The 23,116-nt window shown below is 38.7% G+C and overlaps 1 protein-coding gene and 1 long non-coding RNA gene across 2 annotated transcripts; one reads left to right on the top strand and one right to left on the bottom strand.

Annotated features, from left to right (window-relative positions):
- Window positions 1-1,937: 1,937 nt before the first annotated feature.
- On the bottom strand, window positions 1,938-3,852 carry LOC149502599 (uncharacterized). The gene has a single exon (XM_089728607.1). It carries the CDS (start codon window positions 3,042-3,044, stop codon window positions 1,938-1,940), a length of 1,107 nt encoding a protein of 368 aa, XP_089584733.1. The 5' UTR covers window positions 3,045-3,852.
- A 3,503-nt stretch (window positions 3,853-7,355) lies between these two features.
- LOC149502598 (uncharacterized) lies at window positions 7,356-11,102 on the top strand. Its single transcript, XR_016323300.1, has 2 exons — window positions 7,356-8,480; window positions 8,586-11,102. It is a non-coding gene; the product is annotated as an uncharacterized LOC149502598 (long non-coding RNA).
- Window positions 11,103-23,116: the final 12,014 nt, after the last annotated feature.

Genomic DNA, 23,116 nt, shown 5'->3' with positions numbered 1-23,116 from the left:
AGTAGGAAATTGTTGCACGGCTTTGATTTTTTCCGGATTAGGTTTTACACCTTCATCGGTTATTATGTGACCAAGGTAAGATACTTCCTTACGGAGAAATTCACATTTGTCCGGTTGAAGTTTTAAATTAAAAGTACGGAGCCTGTCGAAAATATTGGAAAGGTTGAGGATATGTTTTTCTAGGTCAAATGAATGGACGACTATATCGTCCAAATATACGAAGCATTGTATGCCTTGTAGGCCTGAGAGGGCAGAGTTCATGAGTCTCTGAAAAGTAGCTGGGGCGTTTTTCAGTCCGAAAGGCATGCGTGTGAATTCGAAGTGACCTTGAGGAATTGAGAAAGCGGTTTTAGGAGCATCTTGTGGAGACATCCTAATTTGATGGAAACCGGAAGCAAGGTCTAATGTGCTGAAATATTTAGATTTACCTAGTTGGTCCAGTATTTCGGAAATATTAGGGATTGGATAAACGTCACCTATAGTGATGTCGTTGAGCTTACGGTAGTCGATCACCACTCGCCATTTGCGTTGACCAGATGCGTCGATTTTCTTGGGGACTATCCAGATTGGAGAGGACCATGGAGATGTGGAAGGTTTAATGATCCCTTCATCCAACATTTTAGTAATTTGGGATTGGACTTCTTGTTTGTGCACTTCAGGGAATCTATACGATTTCGTATTAATAGGGACAGAGGAAGAAGTGGTTATTTCATGAAGTATCGCGTCGGTACAAGTCAATTTGTCATTGGGTAAATGGAAGATGTCAGAATAAGTCGCACATAGATCATAGAGAGCATCTTTTTCTTCGACATTCAAGTGTGAGACACGTAATAGGTCTAGAACTGCTTCGGCTCTCTCTAAAGCATTGTTTTGACTTTCTTTGTCACTGACGGAAGTATAGAAAATTTTGCTATTAGCTTTTTCGTCAAATGATATCAATTTGAGTTTTAAGTTTGAATTTACACGTAATGGATATTCGGAAGTATTCACAACTGATATATTTATTCTTGAGTTTGATTTAACTTTTACTATGCAGTTAGCGATGAGAAGAGAACTGATCTGATTTTGGTCTAAAATAAGACCCTCTTTAACTTCTGGATTTAGTACAGAGCATTCGATAACGGTTTCGGTCCTAGGAGGAATAGTATAAATTGGATCAGTGAATTTTAGATTAAGTTTAGTGTTGTTGACAACTAATGTGTTTTCAGTGTAATCTATTTTGCAGTTAAGTGTGGTGAAGTAGTCATTACCTATTATGCCGTCATATGGAAAATCCAAGTCAGGGACAAGGTGGAACTGGTGTTTTAACGAATCAAATGTTGCATCTATCATTCCTAGGGATTTCATTGGATTACTTTCGGTTCCTAGGCCAGAAAAGGTGATGAATTCATTTTTGATCTCGGGCATAGTTTCGATGGAAGATATTTTAATAATACTAACGGATGCACCACTATCAACGAGGAGCTTCAAAGGTTTGGGAGAGAGTGATGTCTTGATTTCTATAAATGGTAAGTATTTTTTTGATGGGCTAGTTGTAATATTATATGTTTTTAATATATTTCTTTTTTTTTGTTCAAGTATTGGAGACGTCGAAACTAGCTTAGGTTTGGATGTAGTGGAGAGGATAGGCACAGTAGGTAATGCGGATACAGTGGATAAAGAAGGTACAGTGGATAAAGCGGACACAGCGGATACGGTGGATGCATTAGGTACGGTGGATACAGTGGATACAGCGGATACAGTGGATACAGTGGATACATTAGATACAGCGGATACAGCGGATACAGCGGATACAGTGGATACAGCGGATACAGTGGATACAGTGGATACAGTGGATACAGTGGATACAGTGGATACAGTGGATACAGTGGATACAGTGGATACAGTGGATACAGTGGATACATTTATATGATTTTGTTTGATATCGATTTTATTGGTTAACAATCTCCCTGCACGATACCTGACGGGAGAGCGATTGTGTTTAAATGACTGTTATCGACTTCGTCACGGCCTTCATCTCTCGATAAAATAGGATGGATGGGCTGATTAGCCCATGTACGACCCTGAGTGTTATTATTATTATTATTCGTGTGAGACCCCGGTTGATTATTGAATTTTCTATTATTAAACTCTCGTTTTCGGCAAAAGTCGATAGTGTGCCCTGGGGCCTTGCAGTACCTACAGATTGCAGGGTAAGTGGTGAATGAAGAGGCACTTTGATAGGTTGGCCGCTGAGGGGCGGTTATTCCGCGTTGAGGGAAAGCCCTACTAGCGGGTTGATATTGACGTTGATATGAGTTCGCGTTTTGATTACGATTTTGGCTAGGGTTGTAAACAGGGGGAGTTCTTCGCGATGTCACTTGCATTATTTTTTCCTCGGAAATTGCGAGGTTGATTGCGTCGTTTAGAGTTTTCGGATTTCTGCACCTCACAATCGTTGCTATTCGGGGATTAAGTCCCATTAAGAAGTGGTGTAGAGCCAGGTCTTCCATGGCCGCTGTTCGACCTGGGAGTTCTTTTGCTTTTGTGTTCGAAAAAGAGATTTCTGTTAAAAGTTGAGATAGATATGTCTCTACTCGTAGAGCGTATTGGCCGACATTTTCTTGTGTCCCTTGTCTGCTTTCTTGAAGGTCGGTTAAAAGATGTGAGTAATGTTTACGCTCACTGAATTGAGCTTTGAGAAACTCCTTTAACTGTTCCCATGTCGAAAACTCTTTGATGGAACAAGCAATTTCTGCTTTTCCATTTAATTGGCTAAGGATATACTTGAATAATATGTGTTTCTGTGATTCTGATGCTAAATCATATGCGTTGTCGCAATTAACTAAAAACGAGTTGAGGGTATCGCGGCTACCATCGTAACATTTAACAAATTTAAACAGAGTGTTTAGGTCGAGTTCGGACATAGTGAGGAATGCGGCGGTCTTTCTTGTGACACGAGGAGATAGAGTAGGCGACTTAATTTCTATGTTGCTTGCAACCTGTTCCGGTTCTGGAATTAGTAAACTTAATTTGCTTTCTTCAATTTTAGGCACTTTTGGCATAGTATTTAAATTTAAATGTAGATAGAGGAGACGGAACAAATGGCAAACTACTACAACATTACATGGATTAGAATTCAATTACAAAAATTTAACAACCCTAGTTATAAAACGCAACAATGTCCGGAGACTTACAGAGTCAGCAGTACGTAGACGGCGGATATCGGCGCGACGAACAGGAGCATTCCGCAGCGATAAGGCAGGTAACAGGTAACAATTGCTTCGGCCTTGGATTGTTCACGATGAATTTTATTTGCAAGATTTTACGACGCACAGCCACCAACAGGATACAGGGTCTATAGATGTTGCAGGATGAAATAGTAGATAGATTTCTTCGCAGGATATTAAGGTAAATGTAGTACGCGCAGATCTTTTCCAGGATTTCCACGGGATGATGAGATTGGTATGCTCAGAATACTAGTGAGTATTTTCTTTTCACTTATTTCACTTATTTATTTAGTTATTTTCACTTTTAGTCGTTATTTTGTCACTTTTAATAGTTATTCTCACTTTTATTTTCGGAAGACGTTCCGGGGATTTTTCTTTTTCAAATCCCTTGAGCTGCCACCAATGTTATACGGGACACTATGAACTTCTTTTTAAAAAAAAACTAAATTATGATTCACACTGGATTTAATAAAAAATGATAGGCGCGAGCGCGGCGAAGGATGGAGACGAACTGATTGAGAGAGTGGGGATTGCAATGAGGTATGGTGTGGATAAGGTTACGGGAGAGCTGATGCAGCAGGAATACGGTAGGGTCTGCATATCTACGGTACCGAAGCCCGGATATAACAGTTCGACCTCTTACCCATCTACCTTTAACAAACACGATTAATTTATTAACCTTTAATTATTTTAATTATTTCTTTTAAAATATGTACTTATATAGATGTCAGCGCTTGTTCATTAAAATTTTCGATCTTCAATTGTTTTTAACAGAAATACTTTTAACAACCGCATCGACGGTGTAACTTGTCGCTGAGGTCGTCGTTCGCTTTTTTTATTCGTTTCAGTTAAAAATCCCGTAGAGTTATAAAAATAAATGAGGCTTCGCAAACATCGGGGCGAGGACAATAGTTACGTCATTATACTCGGTCATTTGGAGCTGTACACTCGGATTTGAAGGGAGATCGGGGTATAAATAACCTGGTCATTTGAGGGTTAACATTTTAAGCGTGCATTTCGTGGTTTATATTTTTCAAGTATTATCTGTGGATAGTGTGGACTGACTCGATCTTTGTGTGATGAACAAATTTATTTATTCTTCTTCTGAGCCTTATTATAAATAAATAAATATCTCTATATTATTTAGGTATACATTTAAACGTACATCCTCCTTGCGTCCATTCCCGATCCTGCGGACCGAATGGAAAGCAGTCCACGTCGTCCAAAACACGTCATTTCGGATCCTCCTGATCCACTAACGGTGCTTTTAGGTACCGCAAGCACCGGTCACCATCCTTGTCGAACCAGTCGCTTGCGATGAAGGGCTCGACGAGCGAATTAACCCCCCCCACACACAGACACAGCCCACTGAGTTTCTCACCGGATCTTCTCAGTGGGTCGCGTTTCCGATCTGGTGGTAGATTCTGCAAAGCACTGCTCTTCCTAGGGTTCGTGTTAGCAACGTCATCAGGTTTGAGCCCCGTGAGCTCACCTACTAGCTCAGCGAATCTAGAATAGCCCCTCGAGGCTACTAAAATAGGCAAGAAAAAAAAAACTCCTTGCGTCGATAAATGCTGGTCTATAAATGCATGCTTAATGCAGAGGGTCGTGGCCTCATGAGGATTTCTTCGGAAAATACACTTGGTGGGGTCCCGCGTCGTTCCACTGCAGTGCTTTTGGAAGATATTCAGTTCTTCGAGGCTGTTGAAGCCTTATTTGGGTTCGGCTAATTAGCCACCGCAAGGCATTCGGCGTTGACTGTTTTACCGTGGAAAGGTCGAACTCCAAACTCAGCCCTCCTCTTTTCTCATCCAGGCTTTGGACTGACATTGGCAGAGCTTATTAAGCGTACTTGGTGTATATCAATCTCTGGTTCCCATAGTACTCAAAGCTTAGGGCCAAATGATCTTGCGTGACTCATATCTGGTTATTATAATTATATTGGATGTGAAGTTTGAGGAGAGACCTCAAATGTGTGGAGCGGCTTTACTGTGCCCCTCACATTGCTGATATCCAATAGCGACGTCGATTGCTTACTATCAAGTGGTCAGCGTGCTCGTACAAAGGCAATATAAAGATGCTGTATTACTATTCCTTTTTCAAACACGGGTTCAGAATAGCGTTCGGCAATGATTTTGTTGCATCACTTTTTTTTTTATTGCTTAGATGGGTGAACGAGCTCACAGCCCACCTGGTGTTAAGTGGTTACTGGAGCCCACAGACATCTACAACGTAAGTGCGCCACCCATCTTGAGATATAAGTTCTAAGGTCTCAAGTATAGTTAAAACGGCTGCCCCACCCTTCAAACCGAAACGTGAAGCGAAATAGGCAGGGTGGTGGTACCTATCCGCGGGGACTCACAACAGTTCCTACCACCACTTGTATTAACTACAGCAATTAGTTTGTTTTTTTCATGCCTTATGTCAAATTTTCTCTAAATAACCGAATCTAAAAGAATTTACTAAAATCTTAGCTTATTTGTTAACTGAATAACCTTTCAATCCTTCCCTGAAGATATGTTCAATAAATTATATGACAAGTGTTTCCAAAAAATAACCAAAATATATACTATATATATATACTATATATATATATATAAACTGCCAAACTAAAGAATAGCAGAAAAGGTGTGAACCTGTAAATGTAACAATTATTACAATTTCAGCAGGTGTAATCGAAAAAAGCAGCAATTATGATAATCTATGAAAAAAAAATATGCAAGGGGTAATTGAAAATATAAATTTAACAACAAGCATCTTAACGGAAGCATATTGGAGGATGTAATTTCTTGTAAAACCACTTAATGTCAAATTGTACAAACAAAATTACACTTTGGATTTGGGCCTTAGAATTGGCGATTTTGAATATCGCACAAAACTCGAACGCAAATATAATTTGTATACCTTACTTATTCAATGTTTAATGATTAATTCAGGGAAAGTAGTTTTTTATAACGATTAACTAAAGAAGTACAATGTTTCTTAAATTAATGATTATTATATGAACCTTACAACATCCGTGAATACCGTTATATTATTTAACATGCAAACAAAAACCGCTCGTCTTTTAAGTTGAAAAAACCGAATTACAAATTACTTTTCACTTTTGTCACCGAAACTTGGTCTGGTTGTTTAGGGCAGATCTAAATGAATTGAAATTACAATCGATGATACATAAGATTTGTAATTATTTTAACAAAATTATACTAATTTATTGTTTAGTTCATTCACTGCTCTACATTGGAGATAGTTGTTTAGATATAAGTACCTTTATTACTTCTTCTTACTTTACCTTCTTCCATGCATTGTTTTTTATTACCTCTTCATAGTTTTACTAATGACCAAATTCCCATAACCTCTCTTGTTCTGGGGCCCTAAGATTTCTTTTACGAATGTATGCATAACGTTGTATCATACTCGCACTTCCCTTTATTGCTTGAAAGTGAAATTTTTCGTGCATTTTTACTGCGACCAAATTTGAATGGTTTTTTTTTGTATTCCCCTAAAACGAATGACGAAGAATGTTGTAGGTTTAATCGTTAAAATTAATGTTATGATACGCAAACGGTGTCGTTTTCCGAAGTGCCTTTTTAAAGTGTCACTTCGCAACCTAGTCTGATCTTTAGTGGCATACATTTAAAGAATACTTTTGATTGCTCTAGTTTAGCTATTTTTAGAATAGGATGATTAGAATTGGCCAATTTTTATTCTAATTGTTTGGGTATCCAAAATAATAGCACGATGTAATTTGTGTGGAGTGCAAATGTATTATGTTAATAATTTCGGTATTAATTGTTTGATTTTGATGAACATCAGACAAATCATGCAACTGCAAGTATCCGAAGTAGGTGAGAAAGTAGTTAATATGCCCACAATAACGAACATCAATTTTTTTCAAACCTAAACTAAAGCTGAAGAATTTGTTTGTTTGAACCCACTAATCTCAGGAACTACTGGTCTGATTTGAAAAAAATATTTCAGTGTTAGACAGCACATTTATCGAGGAAAGTTATAGGCTATATAACTTCACGCTAAGACCAATACAAGCGGAGCACTAATGAAGAATGTTTCAAAATCAGGGTTTTTTTTCCCTTTTGAGAACTTCCGCTGCGTGCGCTGCAGAAACGATTGAAGTTTCGATAAAATAATGTATGTGACGGCGTTAACGATATTTATGTTATATAGCACGTGCAATAGGAGTGACTCACACAAACCAGGTGCGCCGGCCGTGTCGTTCCACTCGTAAACAACAGCTGCAACAGAGGTGACTCATAAGCCAGCTGCGCCGGCTAGTATAAAAAGGCGGAACGTGCCTTGAAATGAACATTCGTTGGACTGCGCTTGCCTGGTGCACTTACTATATCCTTGTTACGTTGTGTGATTCAGTGACTGTTGTACGTACTGGTTAAAGTTGGACAAGTGTTAAAGTGAATTGTTAAGATAACATATTGTTGATTAAATCAGGAATCAAAAAGTGACATCGTTTTACTTGGTGTTCAACAAGATAATATCTACCCTCAAGCTAACATCAGAAGTGAGATCAGGACTCTACTCTCACTGGTGTGACGTGTTTGAACATGTTCGAAGTACAGCAAAAAAAAACATGATGCAGATCAGAATACTAGTAGTGGTACGCCACAAGAGCGTGAATGCAGCATACGTAAGTCGTGTAATAACGTCTCTGTTACCTCGATGGAAGATCAGAGCCACGAAAAAATCGTCACATCTTACGTTCTGGCTCATGTTGCCCAGTTTGACTGTCGACTTCATCACATGGCATTTACTAACGGAAATACAACACGTAACAAGCTATTGCAAGAAATTAAGGCAAGTGCAAATCTCAAGTGAAACTTCGATCGCAATAATGGATCTGTCATGACGAGTGGGTAGTTCCGACACGAATCGTTTTTAAGCCAATGACTACTGTTAGAGTTACATGGCACTAGTACGGTAAACCAGGACATGAGACTGTGAATTGTCGCTGAAATTTTAGAATCTACTCGATTCAATACCAATAACACTACACGTTCGATGACTTCGGGCTCCAGCAAGCAAGCAAACAAGAAAGCAAGCAAGTTTCCGTGGGGAAGAAAAATTGACACATCTGAAGTCGTCGTGACCTGTAAGATAAGACGTCCGGTGCGTTCGTGTCTGGCGATGCGGCGGTGTTCGGGTTCCGCTGGCGGATGCAGGTTTTTCCGGTGAAGTGCGTGCTTGTGCGTGCTTGACAAGTGTTCGCGGTTGGCTTCCTCAGTGTGGGAGTAACATCGTGTAAGAGAGGTGGAACCCGTCAAATTGTAGTTTGCGTGGTGGCTGGTAAGATTTGTTGCGGTAAGAAGTTTGCATGGTGGTAAAATGTCTTGTGAGTCTGCACAGGTAGCCGGAGGTGAGACTTCCGCGGTCGCGGCCCACCCAGTCCGCGAGAACCGGGCAGATCGCCTCGACGGTACGGAGGCCGGCCGACGGGTCCGCCAAACGACGAGACCTCGCCTCCAGCACGGACTGCCGATATTGGAGTCCCCGCGCTCCGGATGCACTTGCGCTAGGGCGCGCCGCCTCGTAGGAGACTGTGAGGTATCATTGAATAACTCTGACTGCGATCGCGCGCTGCCGGCGTCGCAGCGCGGCGACGTTCTCGTGGGTAAGGACGTGGCACCAGACGGGTGCTCCGTATAGTGCCATCGACCGCACGGGTACCATCACCCTGCCTATTTCTGCCGTGAAGCAGTGGTGTATTTCGGTTTGAAGGGTGGGACAGCGGTTGTAACTATACTGAGACCTTAGAACTTCTATCTCAAGGTGTGTGGTGCGTTTACGCTGTGGATGTCTATGGGTTCCAGTAACCACTTAACACAAGGTGGGCTGTGAGCTCGTCCACATATTAATACGAAGAGCATAATCAAACGAAATTAGATACGAAGTTTAAAGGGCCGTTTGAAGTAGTTGAAGTATTGGATGGTGTCGATTTAATTTTGACTCTCACACATTCGCTTAAGGCTCGAGCTGCTACTTGCCTCACAAAAATACAGCCTGCAAAACCTGAACAACCTCCTCATCCGTGGGCGCCCGGCTCTCGCCTGCAAGTCGGCTGTTATGTGTGCGGTGATGCGAGCCATGTAGCTTCTGGGTGTTCCATACGCTACAAGAAGAAAAACGACACTGCTCCAGGTGCTGTGGCAGGTGCAACCAGAGACGTCAACGTGTGTTCCAGAGCTTCAGTGTGTTACAGATAAGTGGTTTTGGCTTCCCCTTTATGTTCCATTCAGGGTCAGAATGTAGTCTTATAAAACAAAGTCATAGTAATTTATTCAATGGTAAGCGGTTTCATGAACAAGTCACTCTTTGATCTGAAAGTAACTTAGACCAATCATGATGGTAAGAGCACTTAGGGGATATTCAACTCGCCCTTAATAGTGCACGTTGTCGAGTAACAGGGTTTACTCCAATAGAATAGACGTTTGCCGTTCAGGGTAGTTCACTTGAAATATCTTAAAGTTTCAACAGAGTGATAATCCCTCTAGATTAGATCTTGATTTAGCACGGTCGAAGACCGGCGAAAACATAAAAAAAGGGCACAAATAGAAGCTTGGTTTAGTCGAGGCAAAGCTAAAGTCAACCTCTTTTCCGCTGGGGATTTTGTTTTCGTAAGTTGACCGAAAATGTAAAGGTCCCTTCAACATTACTGCAGTTTTGGAAAACGATAGGTATAAATTGAGACATGTAAATAGTTCTAATAGATTGTACAAATTTCCCCATGAAAACTTACGTGAAATACCTCGAGGCCCGTCAGGCCTACTAGAAATTTCTGAAAATTATAGTAACGATGACGTGACGGCGTACACAGATGGGTTAATTAATCTTGTTCATGAAACTGATCTTAATGATGACGACTCTATCACTGACAATAGAAGCGACATTTTTGTCCGCAAATAGCGATACAGCAAACAGTCTGTGGGTAGTGATACAATGTCTGTAAGCTCAGGCACCTCGGTTGCAGGTGTAGGTAATGTAGAAAACGATGGTCGGTCTCGCACTATTTCTGAAGAAATTCCGTATAAATGTTCTGGTTTAAGAAATGTTTTAACAAACGCTACCGTACACGCAGATTAGAATTGTATGTGGCTAGAGAGATGTTAATCCGGAATAGCAAAAAAAAAAAAAGAGATAAAAAAAAAAAAAAAAAAAGAAAGTGTGAAGTCATTGAAGGGTCTGTCCGGTCCAATGGCTTGGCTATAGGGATTTTCATCCAGATTAGCCACAACAATTAGCTACAGGGATTGCGATTCGGTCTAGCATTATCCGGTCCAGTTCGAAAAAAGTTAAAAGGGACATACTTACATACCTGAAGAGTTTCAAATGAACTGGCCCAGGTATGTAAGCAGTCTGAAGGTTATTTATAGCCAGTATAGGATTTTCTGAAGAATTATGCGAACCGAACCGTACTAGATTGTTAATATCATAGACCACGTTTTATGTTGTATCCGTTAATGTCAGGATGAACGAACACGTTTGTTGTTCACAGACATACCATAAGAATGCGCGCACGAGGACGAGCGCACGTCAGTATGGCCGTGACGGCGTTAACGATATTTATGTTATATAGCACGTGCAATAGGAGTGACTCACACAAACCAGGTGCGCCGGCCGTGTCGTTCCACTCGTAAACAACAGCTGCAACAGAGGTGACTCATAAGCCAGCTGCGCCGGCTAGTATAAAAAGGCGGAACGTGCCTTGAAATGAACATTCGTTGGACTGCGCTTGCCTGGTGCACTTACTATATCCTTGTTACGTTGTGTGATTCAGTGACTGTTGTACGTACTGGTTAAAGTTGGACAAGTGTTAAAGTGAATTGTTAAGATAACATATTGTTGATTAAATCAGGAATCAAAAAGTGACATCGTTTTACTTGGTGTTCAACAAGATAATATCTACCCTCAAGCTTACATATGACAGAATTGTTCCCCTTTAAGAGATCTAAAAAAAGTCCGCGACAGCATATGTCTATATGTTAAGGTTGGCTCATTATAACGTTTTTTATGCTAACCAAATTTGTTCTAAAAAAAAACCATTATTTGTGAACTATTCCACGCGGACGAAGTCGCGGACAAAAGCTAGTTCTTTAATATCCTATATGACGAATCACATTTATAAAGTTGCCATTTCAGAATATGAGTTTTATTTTGCAATTTTCTGTATAATTAACAAGTTTCAATTAGAAGACACAACGGTTGACTTAGAAATTCACTGAGGCGTTAAAAAAAACACATTCTTTCCTAGAAAGAGTTCTAGACACGCACCTACAGATGTTTCCTTTTGTTTTAGCCTTATTATATCTTTATTTCAAGACTGATACAGTTCATAATTGCATAAAGAAACGTGAAATAAGTTTATTGAGAATAATGATCGTGGGAAAATTCTGGCTAACTGTGCTTAGTAACAAAAAAGATTGTAATTGTTTTCTGATTCAAGCGTCGTGAAGAAAAACGGGTAAGTTCAAGAAGATGCTAGTAAATGTGGATATTTTTTAAAGCTATTTGAGGTATATGAATAAACAGATTTATTTATATCTTGTTTTTGGAAACAGAATGACGGTATAGATTCAAATTATTCTCATTATAGCTAGTCAGGTCATAAGTATTGTCAGACAGTAAAAACTTTTCTTTTAGAATGCTGGCCACAAAAAAGTTTATTGAATTCGAATTTCGAATTGTTCATGAAAATAAAAATGTATACTTTTAGAATTTTACTCATTTTTAAATATGGAGTGGACGCTTAAAGAAGACCGTGTTGCAGTTATTGCGTTGCATCGTTGCGGTTACGCGCCAATTCGAATTTTTAACATACTGAAAAATTTGAATATAACCAAAAGATTCGTATATCGTACCATCAAACGATACAATGAAGACTCTAGTGTAGATGACAGGTCAAGAAGTGGTCGCCCTCGGTCTGTTAGGACTCTAGCAGTGATAAAAGCTGTGAAGGTGCGAATTCAAAGAAATCCCAAACGTAAGCAGAAACTGTTGGCCCTTCAGATGGGGTTAAGCAGAACCACGGTGAAAAGGGTGTTAAATGAAGACTTAGGGCTTCGGGCATATCGAAGAAAAACAGGAAATCGTTTGAATGCTCGTCTAATGGACCTGAGACTGAAGAGATGCCGCGCTTTGTTGAAGCGGTACGCGGGAAAAAAAAATCGGGAAATTCTTTTTTCGGATGAAAAAATTTTTACCGTAGAAGAGAGCTACAACAAACAAAATGATAAGGTGTACGCACACAGTAGTGAAGAAGCGAGCAACCGTATTCCGCGTGTCCAACGAGGTCATTTTCCATCCTCGCTCATGGTATGGTTGGGAGTTTCTTATTGGGGCTTTACAGAGGTACATTTTTGTGAGAAAGGTGTAAAAACGAATGCAGTTGTGTATCAAAATACAGTGCTGACGAACCTTGTGGAACCTGTTTCTCATACCATGTTCAATAACAGGCACTGGGTATTCGAACAAGATTCGGCGCCAGCTCATAGAGCGAAGAGCACACAAGACTGGCTGGCGGCGCGTGAAATCGACTTCATCCGGCACGAAGACTGGCCCTCCTTCAGTCCAGATTTGAATCCATTAGATTACAAGATATGGGAACACTTGGAGGAAAAGGCGTGCTCAAAGCCTCATCCCAATTTGGAGTCACTCAAGACATCCTTGATTAAGGCAGCCGCCGATATTGACATGGACCTCGTTCGTGCTGCGATAGACGACTGGCCGCGCAGATTGAAGGCCTGTATTCAAAATCACGGAGGTCATTTTGAATAAACTTTAGTGTCATAAGAATCTATGTTTTGTTAAGTTCATTTTGGTATATGAATGGTTACATAATGAATAAACTTGTTTCAATTATTTTACATTAAACATGTGACAGAATTTATGACCTGACTAGGTATATTTTTTTTAATACATAACATCATTATAACTAAAAGAAACCGAACTCAATTCATTAGTATTAATTATCTGCGCATCTATTCTTACTGTGAAGAATCTAGCATATACCTAATGTCAATCAATATTACTTATGAATAAAATCGACTTCGTTATGTTTGAAATTCTGAAACTTTGTATGATTGTTTTTGGCAATCTGGAGTTGGCTTCTTGGATAGTATCATTAATGAGCTAACGGTAACGAGCATCTATCCAATGATTTGCAAGCGAAATAAATTGTTCCTTAGAAATAAGTTGACACTCTACAAAACTTGCATACGCTCCGTCATGGCCTATGCAAGTGTAGTGTTCGCTCACGCGTCCCGCACCAACTTGAAACCTCTTCATGTCATTCAATCACGTTTCTGCAGGATAGCCATCGGAGCTCCGTGGTACGTCAGAAACATCGATCTCCACGACGACCTGGACCTAGAGTACATCAGTAAGTATCTACAGTCGGCATCAGTGCGCCATTTCGAGAAAGCGGCACGACACGAGAACCCTCTGGGGAATGAATGAAAAGCAGTCGACGTCGCCCAAAACACGTCATTTCGGATCCTTCCGATCCACTAACGGTACTTTTAGGTACCCCAAGCACCAGTCATCGTTCTCGTCGAACCCGTTGCTTGCGACGAAGGGCTCGGCGAGTAAATTGACCCACAGACACAGTGCCCTGAGTTTCTCGCCGGATCTTCTCAGTGGATCGCGTTTCCGATCCGGGGTAGAGTCTGCGAAGCACAGCTCTTGCTAGGGTTCGTGTTAGCAATGTCGTCAGATTTGAGCCCCATGAGCACACCTACTAATTCAGCGAATCTAGAATAACCCCTCGAAGTTACTAGAACAGGTCGGAAAAAAGTGACTTAACTAAATTTTAGGTTTAAATAAGGTATAGGTATGTAATATTTTGAGATATTTCAAACATAATTTATTTTAGTATTCCAATATTACTATAAGGTTTATGGCGTACAATAAAATATGTTACAGTTTTCTCTACTCTATTCTGGATACGCCATTAGAGTCTTTGCCTAATTTGTACAATGTATCAATCGACAAAAACAAAACACTAATCACGCTTAAACGATGATAAACTTTACAAACGAACTAAGAACAATTAGGTTACAGCTGAAATCATAAATTACGAGTGAAACCCAAGTACTGGTAACCACTCCCCTAATGACATAATGATAAAGAAGCCGATTGTTTTACGCGTTTTCTGTGCGCTGTCCTAAATAAATGAAAAGAAAGGTTTGAAATCGTTTCCGAATACTAAGATTTACCGGAAAACTAAGAAAGCCTCGAACCAACGAAATCGTTTTTTATTTATTATTGCTTAGATGGATGGACGAGCTCACAGCTCACCTGGTGTTAAGTGTTTTCTGGAGCCCGTAGACATCTACAACGTAAATGCACCACTCACCTTGAGATATAAGTTCTAAGGTCTCAGTATAGTTAGTTACAACGGCTGCCACACCCTTCAAACCGAAACGCATTACTGCTTCACGGCAGAAATAGGCGGGGTGGTGGTACCTACCCATTTTACTAATATATCTGGTAAATACCACAATTTAAAATATAGTAACCTGCGGGATCCAGTGAGTGCTTCGACGCGAAGGTCTACGATCATTTTAGAGTCCTAAATATGCATGTAAAAAATTGAGCCATCTTTTCTTAGTAATAACTTCAGGATTTAGCGAGTGCTATAAGCGGTAGTTAGAAAATTCAAGCCACTGAGTTTCTCGCCGGATCTTCTCAGTGGGTCGCGTTTCCGATCCGTTGATAGATTCTGCGAAGTACGGCTCTTGCTAGGGTTCGTGCTAGCAACGTCGTCAGGTTTGAGCCCCGTGAGCTCACCTACTAGGTCAGTGAATCTAGAATAACCACTCGAGGTTACTAGTATAGGTAGGAAAAAAAAGACAATTCTCTTTTCAAACATAGATTGGATACGAATTTAAATCAATAACATTTGCCCGTTATTAAAGTTATTTTACTAATAGGGTATATAGTTTTAGTTCGATAGTTCTCTTCTTCTTCCAATGTGCTTTAATATCATCATTATGTTGTATATTTCTATCGACAAATTAGACTTATCAAAAACGAGTAAATAAAACGTAACCTTTATCAATACAGGCCATTCGGTTCGTGATCGCAATATAATGGACTCCTTATAATTACACTGTCAAGGGTAAACCTGTTTATAGTTTCTAGACCTATTGTCTTTAGCAAATACGTGGTTTGTTGTTATTTCGTAATGACAAGATCACGGCGCATGCTGTACTGGCTTAACGTGAATTAGTAAATTGTTTATCTAGATTTTGCGTTTATTTATTAATATGTCTGTCGTAATATGAGTTTTTTTAAGCTATTGCATAGATTTTATCGCGGGCCTTGAGCGCGGCTTACTGTAATCATGAAATTCCGTAACGAAAAAAACCTTACACCTCTCATTCCGCCTACCATGTAGCTAGCGTTAAACACATTCACACGTTGCGCTTGTGTAGTGTTTGTGAATAAGCGCGTGGCGTGACGTCACACTGCATGCGCATCATGAAAAGTCTGCCCATCTCTCTCTCGCGCGTTCTAGCTTATGAGTGTGAACAGGACAGTTAAGGTTTTGCTTTTATTAATGCTTAATAAAGCGTGGTCTTGTTTTATTATTGTTTTAATATTAAATTATCATTGTCTAATTATAATTGCATAAGTTGATAAAAAATGCTATGCAATAGCTTTTCCGCGGCAGTTCCCGAGTGCCACACGTTTTTTTTATCTTCCATGAGTAGATTGGCAGGAAGTGGTTGTTGGAGTATATAGACATCACAACGTGAATGTCATCTTGAATAACAAATATCTAGAAGTGTCTATTGTATTTTAAAGCTATCGTACCATTTTAATTTATGCATTAATAATCAATAAGGAGAGAATCGTTTAGTTTGATTATATATTCATGTTCTATATAAAGCAGGCTTATTAAAGTACTAGCGACCCGTCCTCGCTTCGCTTCGGAAACTGTAATTTATTATTGATTTCTCCACTATTCAATGGATGTTATTATACATATAAACCTTCCTCTTCAATCACTCTATCTATTAAAAAAAACCGGATCAAAATCCGTTGCGTAGTTTTAAAGATTTAAGCATACGTAGGGACAGATATAGGGACAGAGAAAGCGACTTTGTTTTATACTATGTAGTGAAGAATGTTTCCTGTAAGAGATGCATTCAAAATCGACCGCAATCACCCGAATCTGGTTATCGTTTTAGAGTCTAGAGGTCTCAGCTAAGTGAAAGGATTTATCCAGTTGCCAGCGAAACTAGCGTTTATCTACATCAGACAATTACAGTTCACGCCGACATGAACTATGGAGCCTTGACACAATCTTGTCACAGCCCTTCAAATCTATGTGGATCTATATCTATCTTGTGGAAATGAATATTTAAAAAAAATCTAACATTAAAATAAAAGTCTAATATTTAAAAAAAAAGACATACCCGCTGAGTTTCTTGACAGTTCTTCTCAGGACGGAGGTTAGTTTTTGTGAATTGGCGGTAGTTATTTTTGACGTTCAACAAGTATGTTATGTTGAATTTTTTTTTTGATTTGATTTGATTTGGTTTGAATAGCTGAAGAACGACCTCGAGTTTTTGCAATATGCGATCGGGCTTACAGCTATTAAGTGGCTACCAAAATTCCCATCCCTCTAAGACCAGAGAAGTGTCCACATTTATTTCCTTCCAATAAAGTAAACAAATTAAAATAAGAAATAGTGTAGTAGTTATAGTAGGTTACAGAAATGTGAGTCCCACCCACAGGAATGAATGCGTGATGGATACTGGAAAGATTAAGTATGCGGAATGAAAGTGCGAGAGGCATGACGTGGGAAAACTAGTTTGTATGAGAATTAGGTATCTAGTTAGCGCCAAGACATTACATGTTGGAGGATTAGTCCGAGAGAAAGAAAAAAAAAAACCCCCGAAATTTAAGATTTCTTCGAGCTAGAAATAGGCAGGACTGTGGCACAAACAACACATCTATGTAACCGTAATACAACTGAAAATGCACTATTTTCAATCGAACCAAACACTAACACCACCGCTTAAAACCAATAAATCGCGAGAGGAAACATAAATATACGGAGATATTCGAATTAAAATTAATGTATCAATAAACATTTGTATTCCGACTTCCCTTTGTCCTTATTCCCTAAGGATTACATTTTAGTCATACAGTAAATCTTTAGCGCGCCTTAGAATCAATCAAGAGAACTGTAAAGGGTATATAGGAACGTTTATTGGTCATTAAAATGCTGATAATCTCCCGAGGTTTACTGCGAATAGCATTATTAGGTATATAAGATTGGATATTTCAGGAAAGCGGTTAGCAGTTTTGTAGGTGCATTGCTTTACAAATATATCCTTAATCTTTGGGTTGAATATTAATAATTTGAATTATTTCTGCATTTTGCATTTTTACTGAACAAATTCACGATATATGTATTTGGAGTCGTCGTAGCCTAAAGGGTAAGTTGCCCGGTGCAAAATAAATGAAAAATTGACGCTCAAACTGCTACCGGATCTTATAGGTATGCTGAGATCTTTTTTTTCTCCTACCTATGCTGATAGCTTTGAAAAGCTATGTCAGCTTCGCCTTGACGCGTAGGTAAGCTCACGGGGCTTAAACCGGGAGTGTTGCTAACACTGACTGGCCCTAGCAAGAGCAGTGCTTCGCAGAATCTAGCACCGGATCGGAAACGCGACCCACTGAGAAGATCCGGCGAGAAACTCAGTGGTCTATGGGTTAATTTTCTCGTCGAGCCCTTCGTCGCAAGCGACGGGCTCGCCGAGAATGGTGATCAGTGCTTGCAGTACCTAAAAGCACCGTTAATGGATCGGGAGGATCCGTAATGACGTGTTTAAGGCGACGTCGACTGTTTACCATTTGGTCCACAGGATCGGGTATGTTTGAGACCTAATACTGTGTCCGAATGTGTGTACCGAACCCTAGAAGTCAAAGTATGACTATTTCGCGATATAAATTGACAAGGTAATTAGTACCTAGTACATAGTACTACCTATTTGAGCTCACATTAGCAGTTACTCAAGTTTATGGAACTGGAAGATTGGATTTCATTACAAAAACACATGTTAGGTACGTATTTTAAATTGCTAGGTATGGGTCATAAAATTAGATCCTCAAAATAGCTTCATCTGTTGATTAGGGTACTGAAACGATCGCAAACCTAAAAGCGTCCGGTGAAACACTCTGAAAGGATCTGATTTTAAATAAGAACTAAAAGCTAATAATATGTTTGCTGCAATAATAGACTACTGAGTTTCTCGCCGGATCTTATCAGTGGGTCGTGTTTCCGATCCGTTGGTAGATTCTGCGAAGCACTGCTTTTGCTAGGGCCAGTGTTAGCAAGACTCCGGTTTGAGCCCCTTGAGCTCACCTACACGCCAAGGTAACGCTGACATAGCCACTCAAGGCTATCAGAAAATGTAGAAAAAAATGGCAATTCTGCAATAACGCTTGCAATACTGCAATAATGCATTTTTGTAATAATTTGAGGAGTGCCGGGCTTGGCTTATCCCTCTACAAGTTGACCGAGTCCTAGTTCGTGTTTAATCCTAAAAAGTTTGCATCAGAGTGTCAGCTAAACCGAATCATTAGACTAATTAGTAGAAAATACCTAAGACGTCGATCTGTGTCGTCCCTAATGATATTACCTATTATCCTAATCTGGAAGTTGAATAATAAAGCAAAGTTAACTACCAATAAAATATTTAATGCCTTCAAGATCCCCACAGGAGGTAGATCGATGGCACTCTCCGCTTTTTTTTTACGTTAACAAACCAGTTTCATTTGAGCTTCGACGATTTTTAAGGAGAGCTTAAAACTTAAATTCACTTTCATTGATTACATTCAAGTTAGTTTTTTTCTGAATTTGCATTTAAGTATTTGGTGTATGTGAATTATTACTTAGCTACTCAGTAAATCATATCTGTCAACAAATGTCAATGTTAATAGCTGCTCTAGTTTTAGAGAAAAATCACACGTGCAATTTTGGGAGTATCCAGTAAGCACGAGACAATGTTACTTTCTACAAAATAAATATTCGAGATATAATCTATCAGTTACTGCATGGTGCTAATATTTATGGTTGTATATATTTATAAATATTTCAACTCATATGTATATGTATATCAGAATGTATGTATTAGTTCCAGCACTAAGGTTGCATATACCTAGACCATGTGGGATTTGTACTCGACATTTTTTTTATAAACAAATTAGTGAGTGAGTGTTTGTGAGTGTAGTGTAACAGAATGACAAAACCTAAAGCAAAAAGCACTATGTGCCGTATGATGTAGAAGACAAAAAGTAGTAATAATCAAAAGGACACGAGCTAGTCCCAAGGTGGGTGGCGCATTTACGTTGTAGATGTCTATGGGCTCCAGTCACCATTTAACATCAGGTGGACTGTGAGCTCGTCCACACACGAAAGCAATAAAAAAAAAGCGATGTTTGGCCATATCGATTTGCAAACACGTCAAAAGCAAACTGTTACAACCCAGAAAAATTCAAATTCTTGTCACGTTTTAATGAAACCATGAATTCTGAGGGACCAAAACGTCTGGTGGTTTAATACTTACGACATGTTTTTATGGTACTATTTTAAATATGGCGTCTCAAACGACGCAGCGGGCCTCACGATTTATGTCGACCGTAATTTTTGTTGGCCAAAGACAATGGTTTTAATTATTCCTGGTGATAACTGCTTCCTATAAACAATTTTAGTGTTTTCTTTACTTGTCCTTTTCAGGTATTATCTGAGCTTAACGTAAAAATAAATGGCGCGATGAAGATGTTTTTTGTTTGTTTACCGTTTTTTGTTGTTTATTTATTTATTTAAGGATTACCGACAGGGTTTACAGTAAGACATAAAATAATATTGACATGCATAGAGCAATTGATAACTGCAACTCTAATTAGAGGCAATCACAGCATGCATTACATTAATAAATCAATAGAGATTTAACAATACTATTAATAATAATAAAAAATTAAAAACAAAAAAAAGACAACAAGGACAGTAATACCCGAGCACTCAGACCAAGGCTGAGGCTGAGGTTCAACAACAACTTTTTATAATTTTGTTCTTGAATATTGGAAGGGAATCGCCAAATATGTTAAAGTGGTATCAGCCGCACTTTAGTATTTTTGAAAATCTCTGCAATAGCTTAATCTGATTTAAACAATATGTTTGTGTAAAAATGAATTATCAAAGCTTAAAGATATATTTAGAGTGTTATTTAGACGTCATGTATCTGAAATTTTTGAAGTCGTAAATCAATAAAACATAATATGTTACGTTAAATGTTGCTCTAAGTTAACGTTAAATGTTAACTATGAAAGTGGAAGGATATAGAGGAAGAGGTAGACCTAAGAAGAAATGGATAGATTTTGTGAAAGACGATATGGGTAAGAGGGGAGTGAGCGAAGAAATGGTATATGATAGAAGAGTATGGAAGGAGAAAACATGTTGCTCCGACCCCAGGTGACTGGAAAAAGGGCAGGATAATGATGATGATGATGATGATGTTACGTTAAACATAAAAGGTTTGAGATTTACATAATATGTTGATATAAATGAGCCCGTTCTTCTTCTTTTTTTCACCTTAATGTATATAATTATTTTTTTGTTTAATATATAATATAGAACATAACTGGTTCACGACAGAAATAGGCAAGGTGGTGAGTGGTGGTACCTACCCATAAGTAAGCAAGTCTTCACTGTTCAATACATTTTAATAATGAAGCTTGGTGATTTGTTATGCCATTTGTAATTGAGGACTACCTCAATTACAAATGCACTAGCGTAGAGGTGATGCGGTCTTTGTCACATCAACGTTCATTGTTATAGTATTACATTTAAAAAAAAAACACTTGAAAATTCTTCAAACTGCATTGAAATAACTAGTTGATATAGTTGTTTTATGATACACACATCATTATTATGCCAATTCAATTAGTCTCTATAGTCTAATTATAATTGCCTCTATTATCACTTGGATACCAAAACACTTGCCACGTTCAGGAAAAACGTTCAGATTTTTTCTTAAATTATCCATGTACTGTTTTAGTCAAAATATTTCTAGATAAAATCCTGTCATACTCTCAGATAACTCTATAAATGATTTAAAATGTCAGCCCAGTTAGCTTACGTTGTTTAATAACTCAGAATCAGTCTACAATTGAAACACAAAAAGATAAAATACATCAGCTTACAATTTTCTCTAAGCTCTTCCTTCCACATTCTAAGCAGAGTAACAACCATGACATATCTAACGTCCTAGGATTTCCCGAAATTACTCATAAACTATTTTAACTTCAAAACACACACATTTATTTAAAGCCAATTTTAACTGTCATTCAATACCTCATAATGACAGCAACCTCAAATATTTTACTGCCGCCCTAATACGTTTTATCTCGCTCCGAGTGCCCACTAAAATCCGACATAATACTCGAACTGTTGTAAAAACACATAAAACGGATCTCAAAATAAAACACCCTGTAGATATACGCCGGGACTATGTTATAAACAATGCTTAAAGAAACACAATGTGTAATTGTCAGTTTTAAACCTAATAACGGTCTTAGAAACTGTGAATTATTGAGTTACAGTGCTTTTTTAGTCGGGGCTGGTTTATTACATTGTGATTTTTAGGTATCCAAACTTTGCGCATTCATTACTCTCTTTTATCAACATTATTGCTGTTTTGTCGCAAGATACTGACTGTACACAAACGTAATGTTATCATAAATTGAAAATCTACTTTTTCTGGTCTTCCAAAGATAAATATTTGATTTGAATTTTCTCGGGCAATCTTGAAATTGATGGTAAAATTAGGGAGGGTGATGGAACCTAACTATGCGAAATTAGAATGTATCAGACAGCGCTGATGACTATTTTGTAGAGAAACAATTGCCCTTTTCAACACCCACGGGACGAGACGGAGTAATGTTATTCTAGACCAGACAATAAACAGCCAAAATGTCGTACCTTGAAACTCAAGCAGATATCCGCTAACCGACTCAAAAAGAACAATAGAACAGCGTATTGGTTCAGATTGCTACGGCCATTTTTATTAACAAAACCATAAATACATTCTAACAGTCACCATCAGATATCCGTTAGGCCATTTTTGATCATTATTGAACCTCAAAGTACCATAACGAAACAATACCTGCATGGGAAAGAACACCAGACCCGTAATATGGATCGTTAGATTAACGATGTCAACTTAATCGAGTGTCCCATGCGATACCATTATTAAAACTATGGGGGTATAAAGCTTAGTTACATTTCACAAAAAACAATAAAGTTAGATCACTTAATATTACAGACATAGCTAATGCAACGAGAATATTGTTAGGTGGATTTTGTAAAGCTTTTTTTTTATTTTTTTTTATTGCTTTCGTTGGTAAGTCGCTATGGTCGGCAATGCTGAGCCATGGTTAAGCGTCTGCTTACTGCCGAGGACTGTCTGCAAACCTCGTTTGAAGAAGAACATGTCATGATGCCTCATATGGATAAGAAAAGTCATTGTTTTAGAGCTGGGAGAAAACTGAGAAAGAAGAGATGCGCACTGATCCAACACATGTTTGGAGTTTAGGAACATTAACTTCGAGATCAACTATATCTATTCAATGATGTATATAGGTTATTAATAATGTCAATGGCAAGTGTTTTTTTCCGATTTTTACTGACTTGGGTTTAGCCACAGTTTTAATGACGCTTAGTCACTTACCAATCACTCTTCCATTTTCCATTTTATTTATTGCACTGGTCGTTGAGCTTACATCTTACTCGGTGTTGAGTTATGGTCACCTTAAGATATGAGGTCGAATTCGGAAATATGTTGTGTATTATTCAAACGTAATGC

The sequence above is a fragment of the Bombyx mandarina genome, chromosome 07 (assembly GCF_030267445.1).
Source record: "Bombyx mandarina strain Sakado chromosome 07, ASM3026744v2".
Lineage (NCBI taxonomy): Eukaryota > Metazoa > Arthropoda > Insecta > Lepidoptera > Bombycidae > Bombyx > Bombyx mandarina.
Note: the sequence above shows the minus strand (reverse complement) of the source record. Positions and strands in the feature narration are given on the sequence as shown.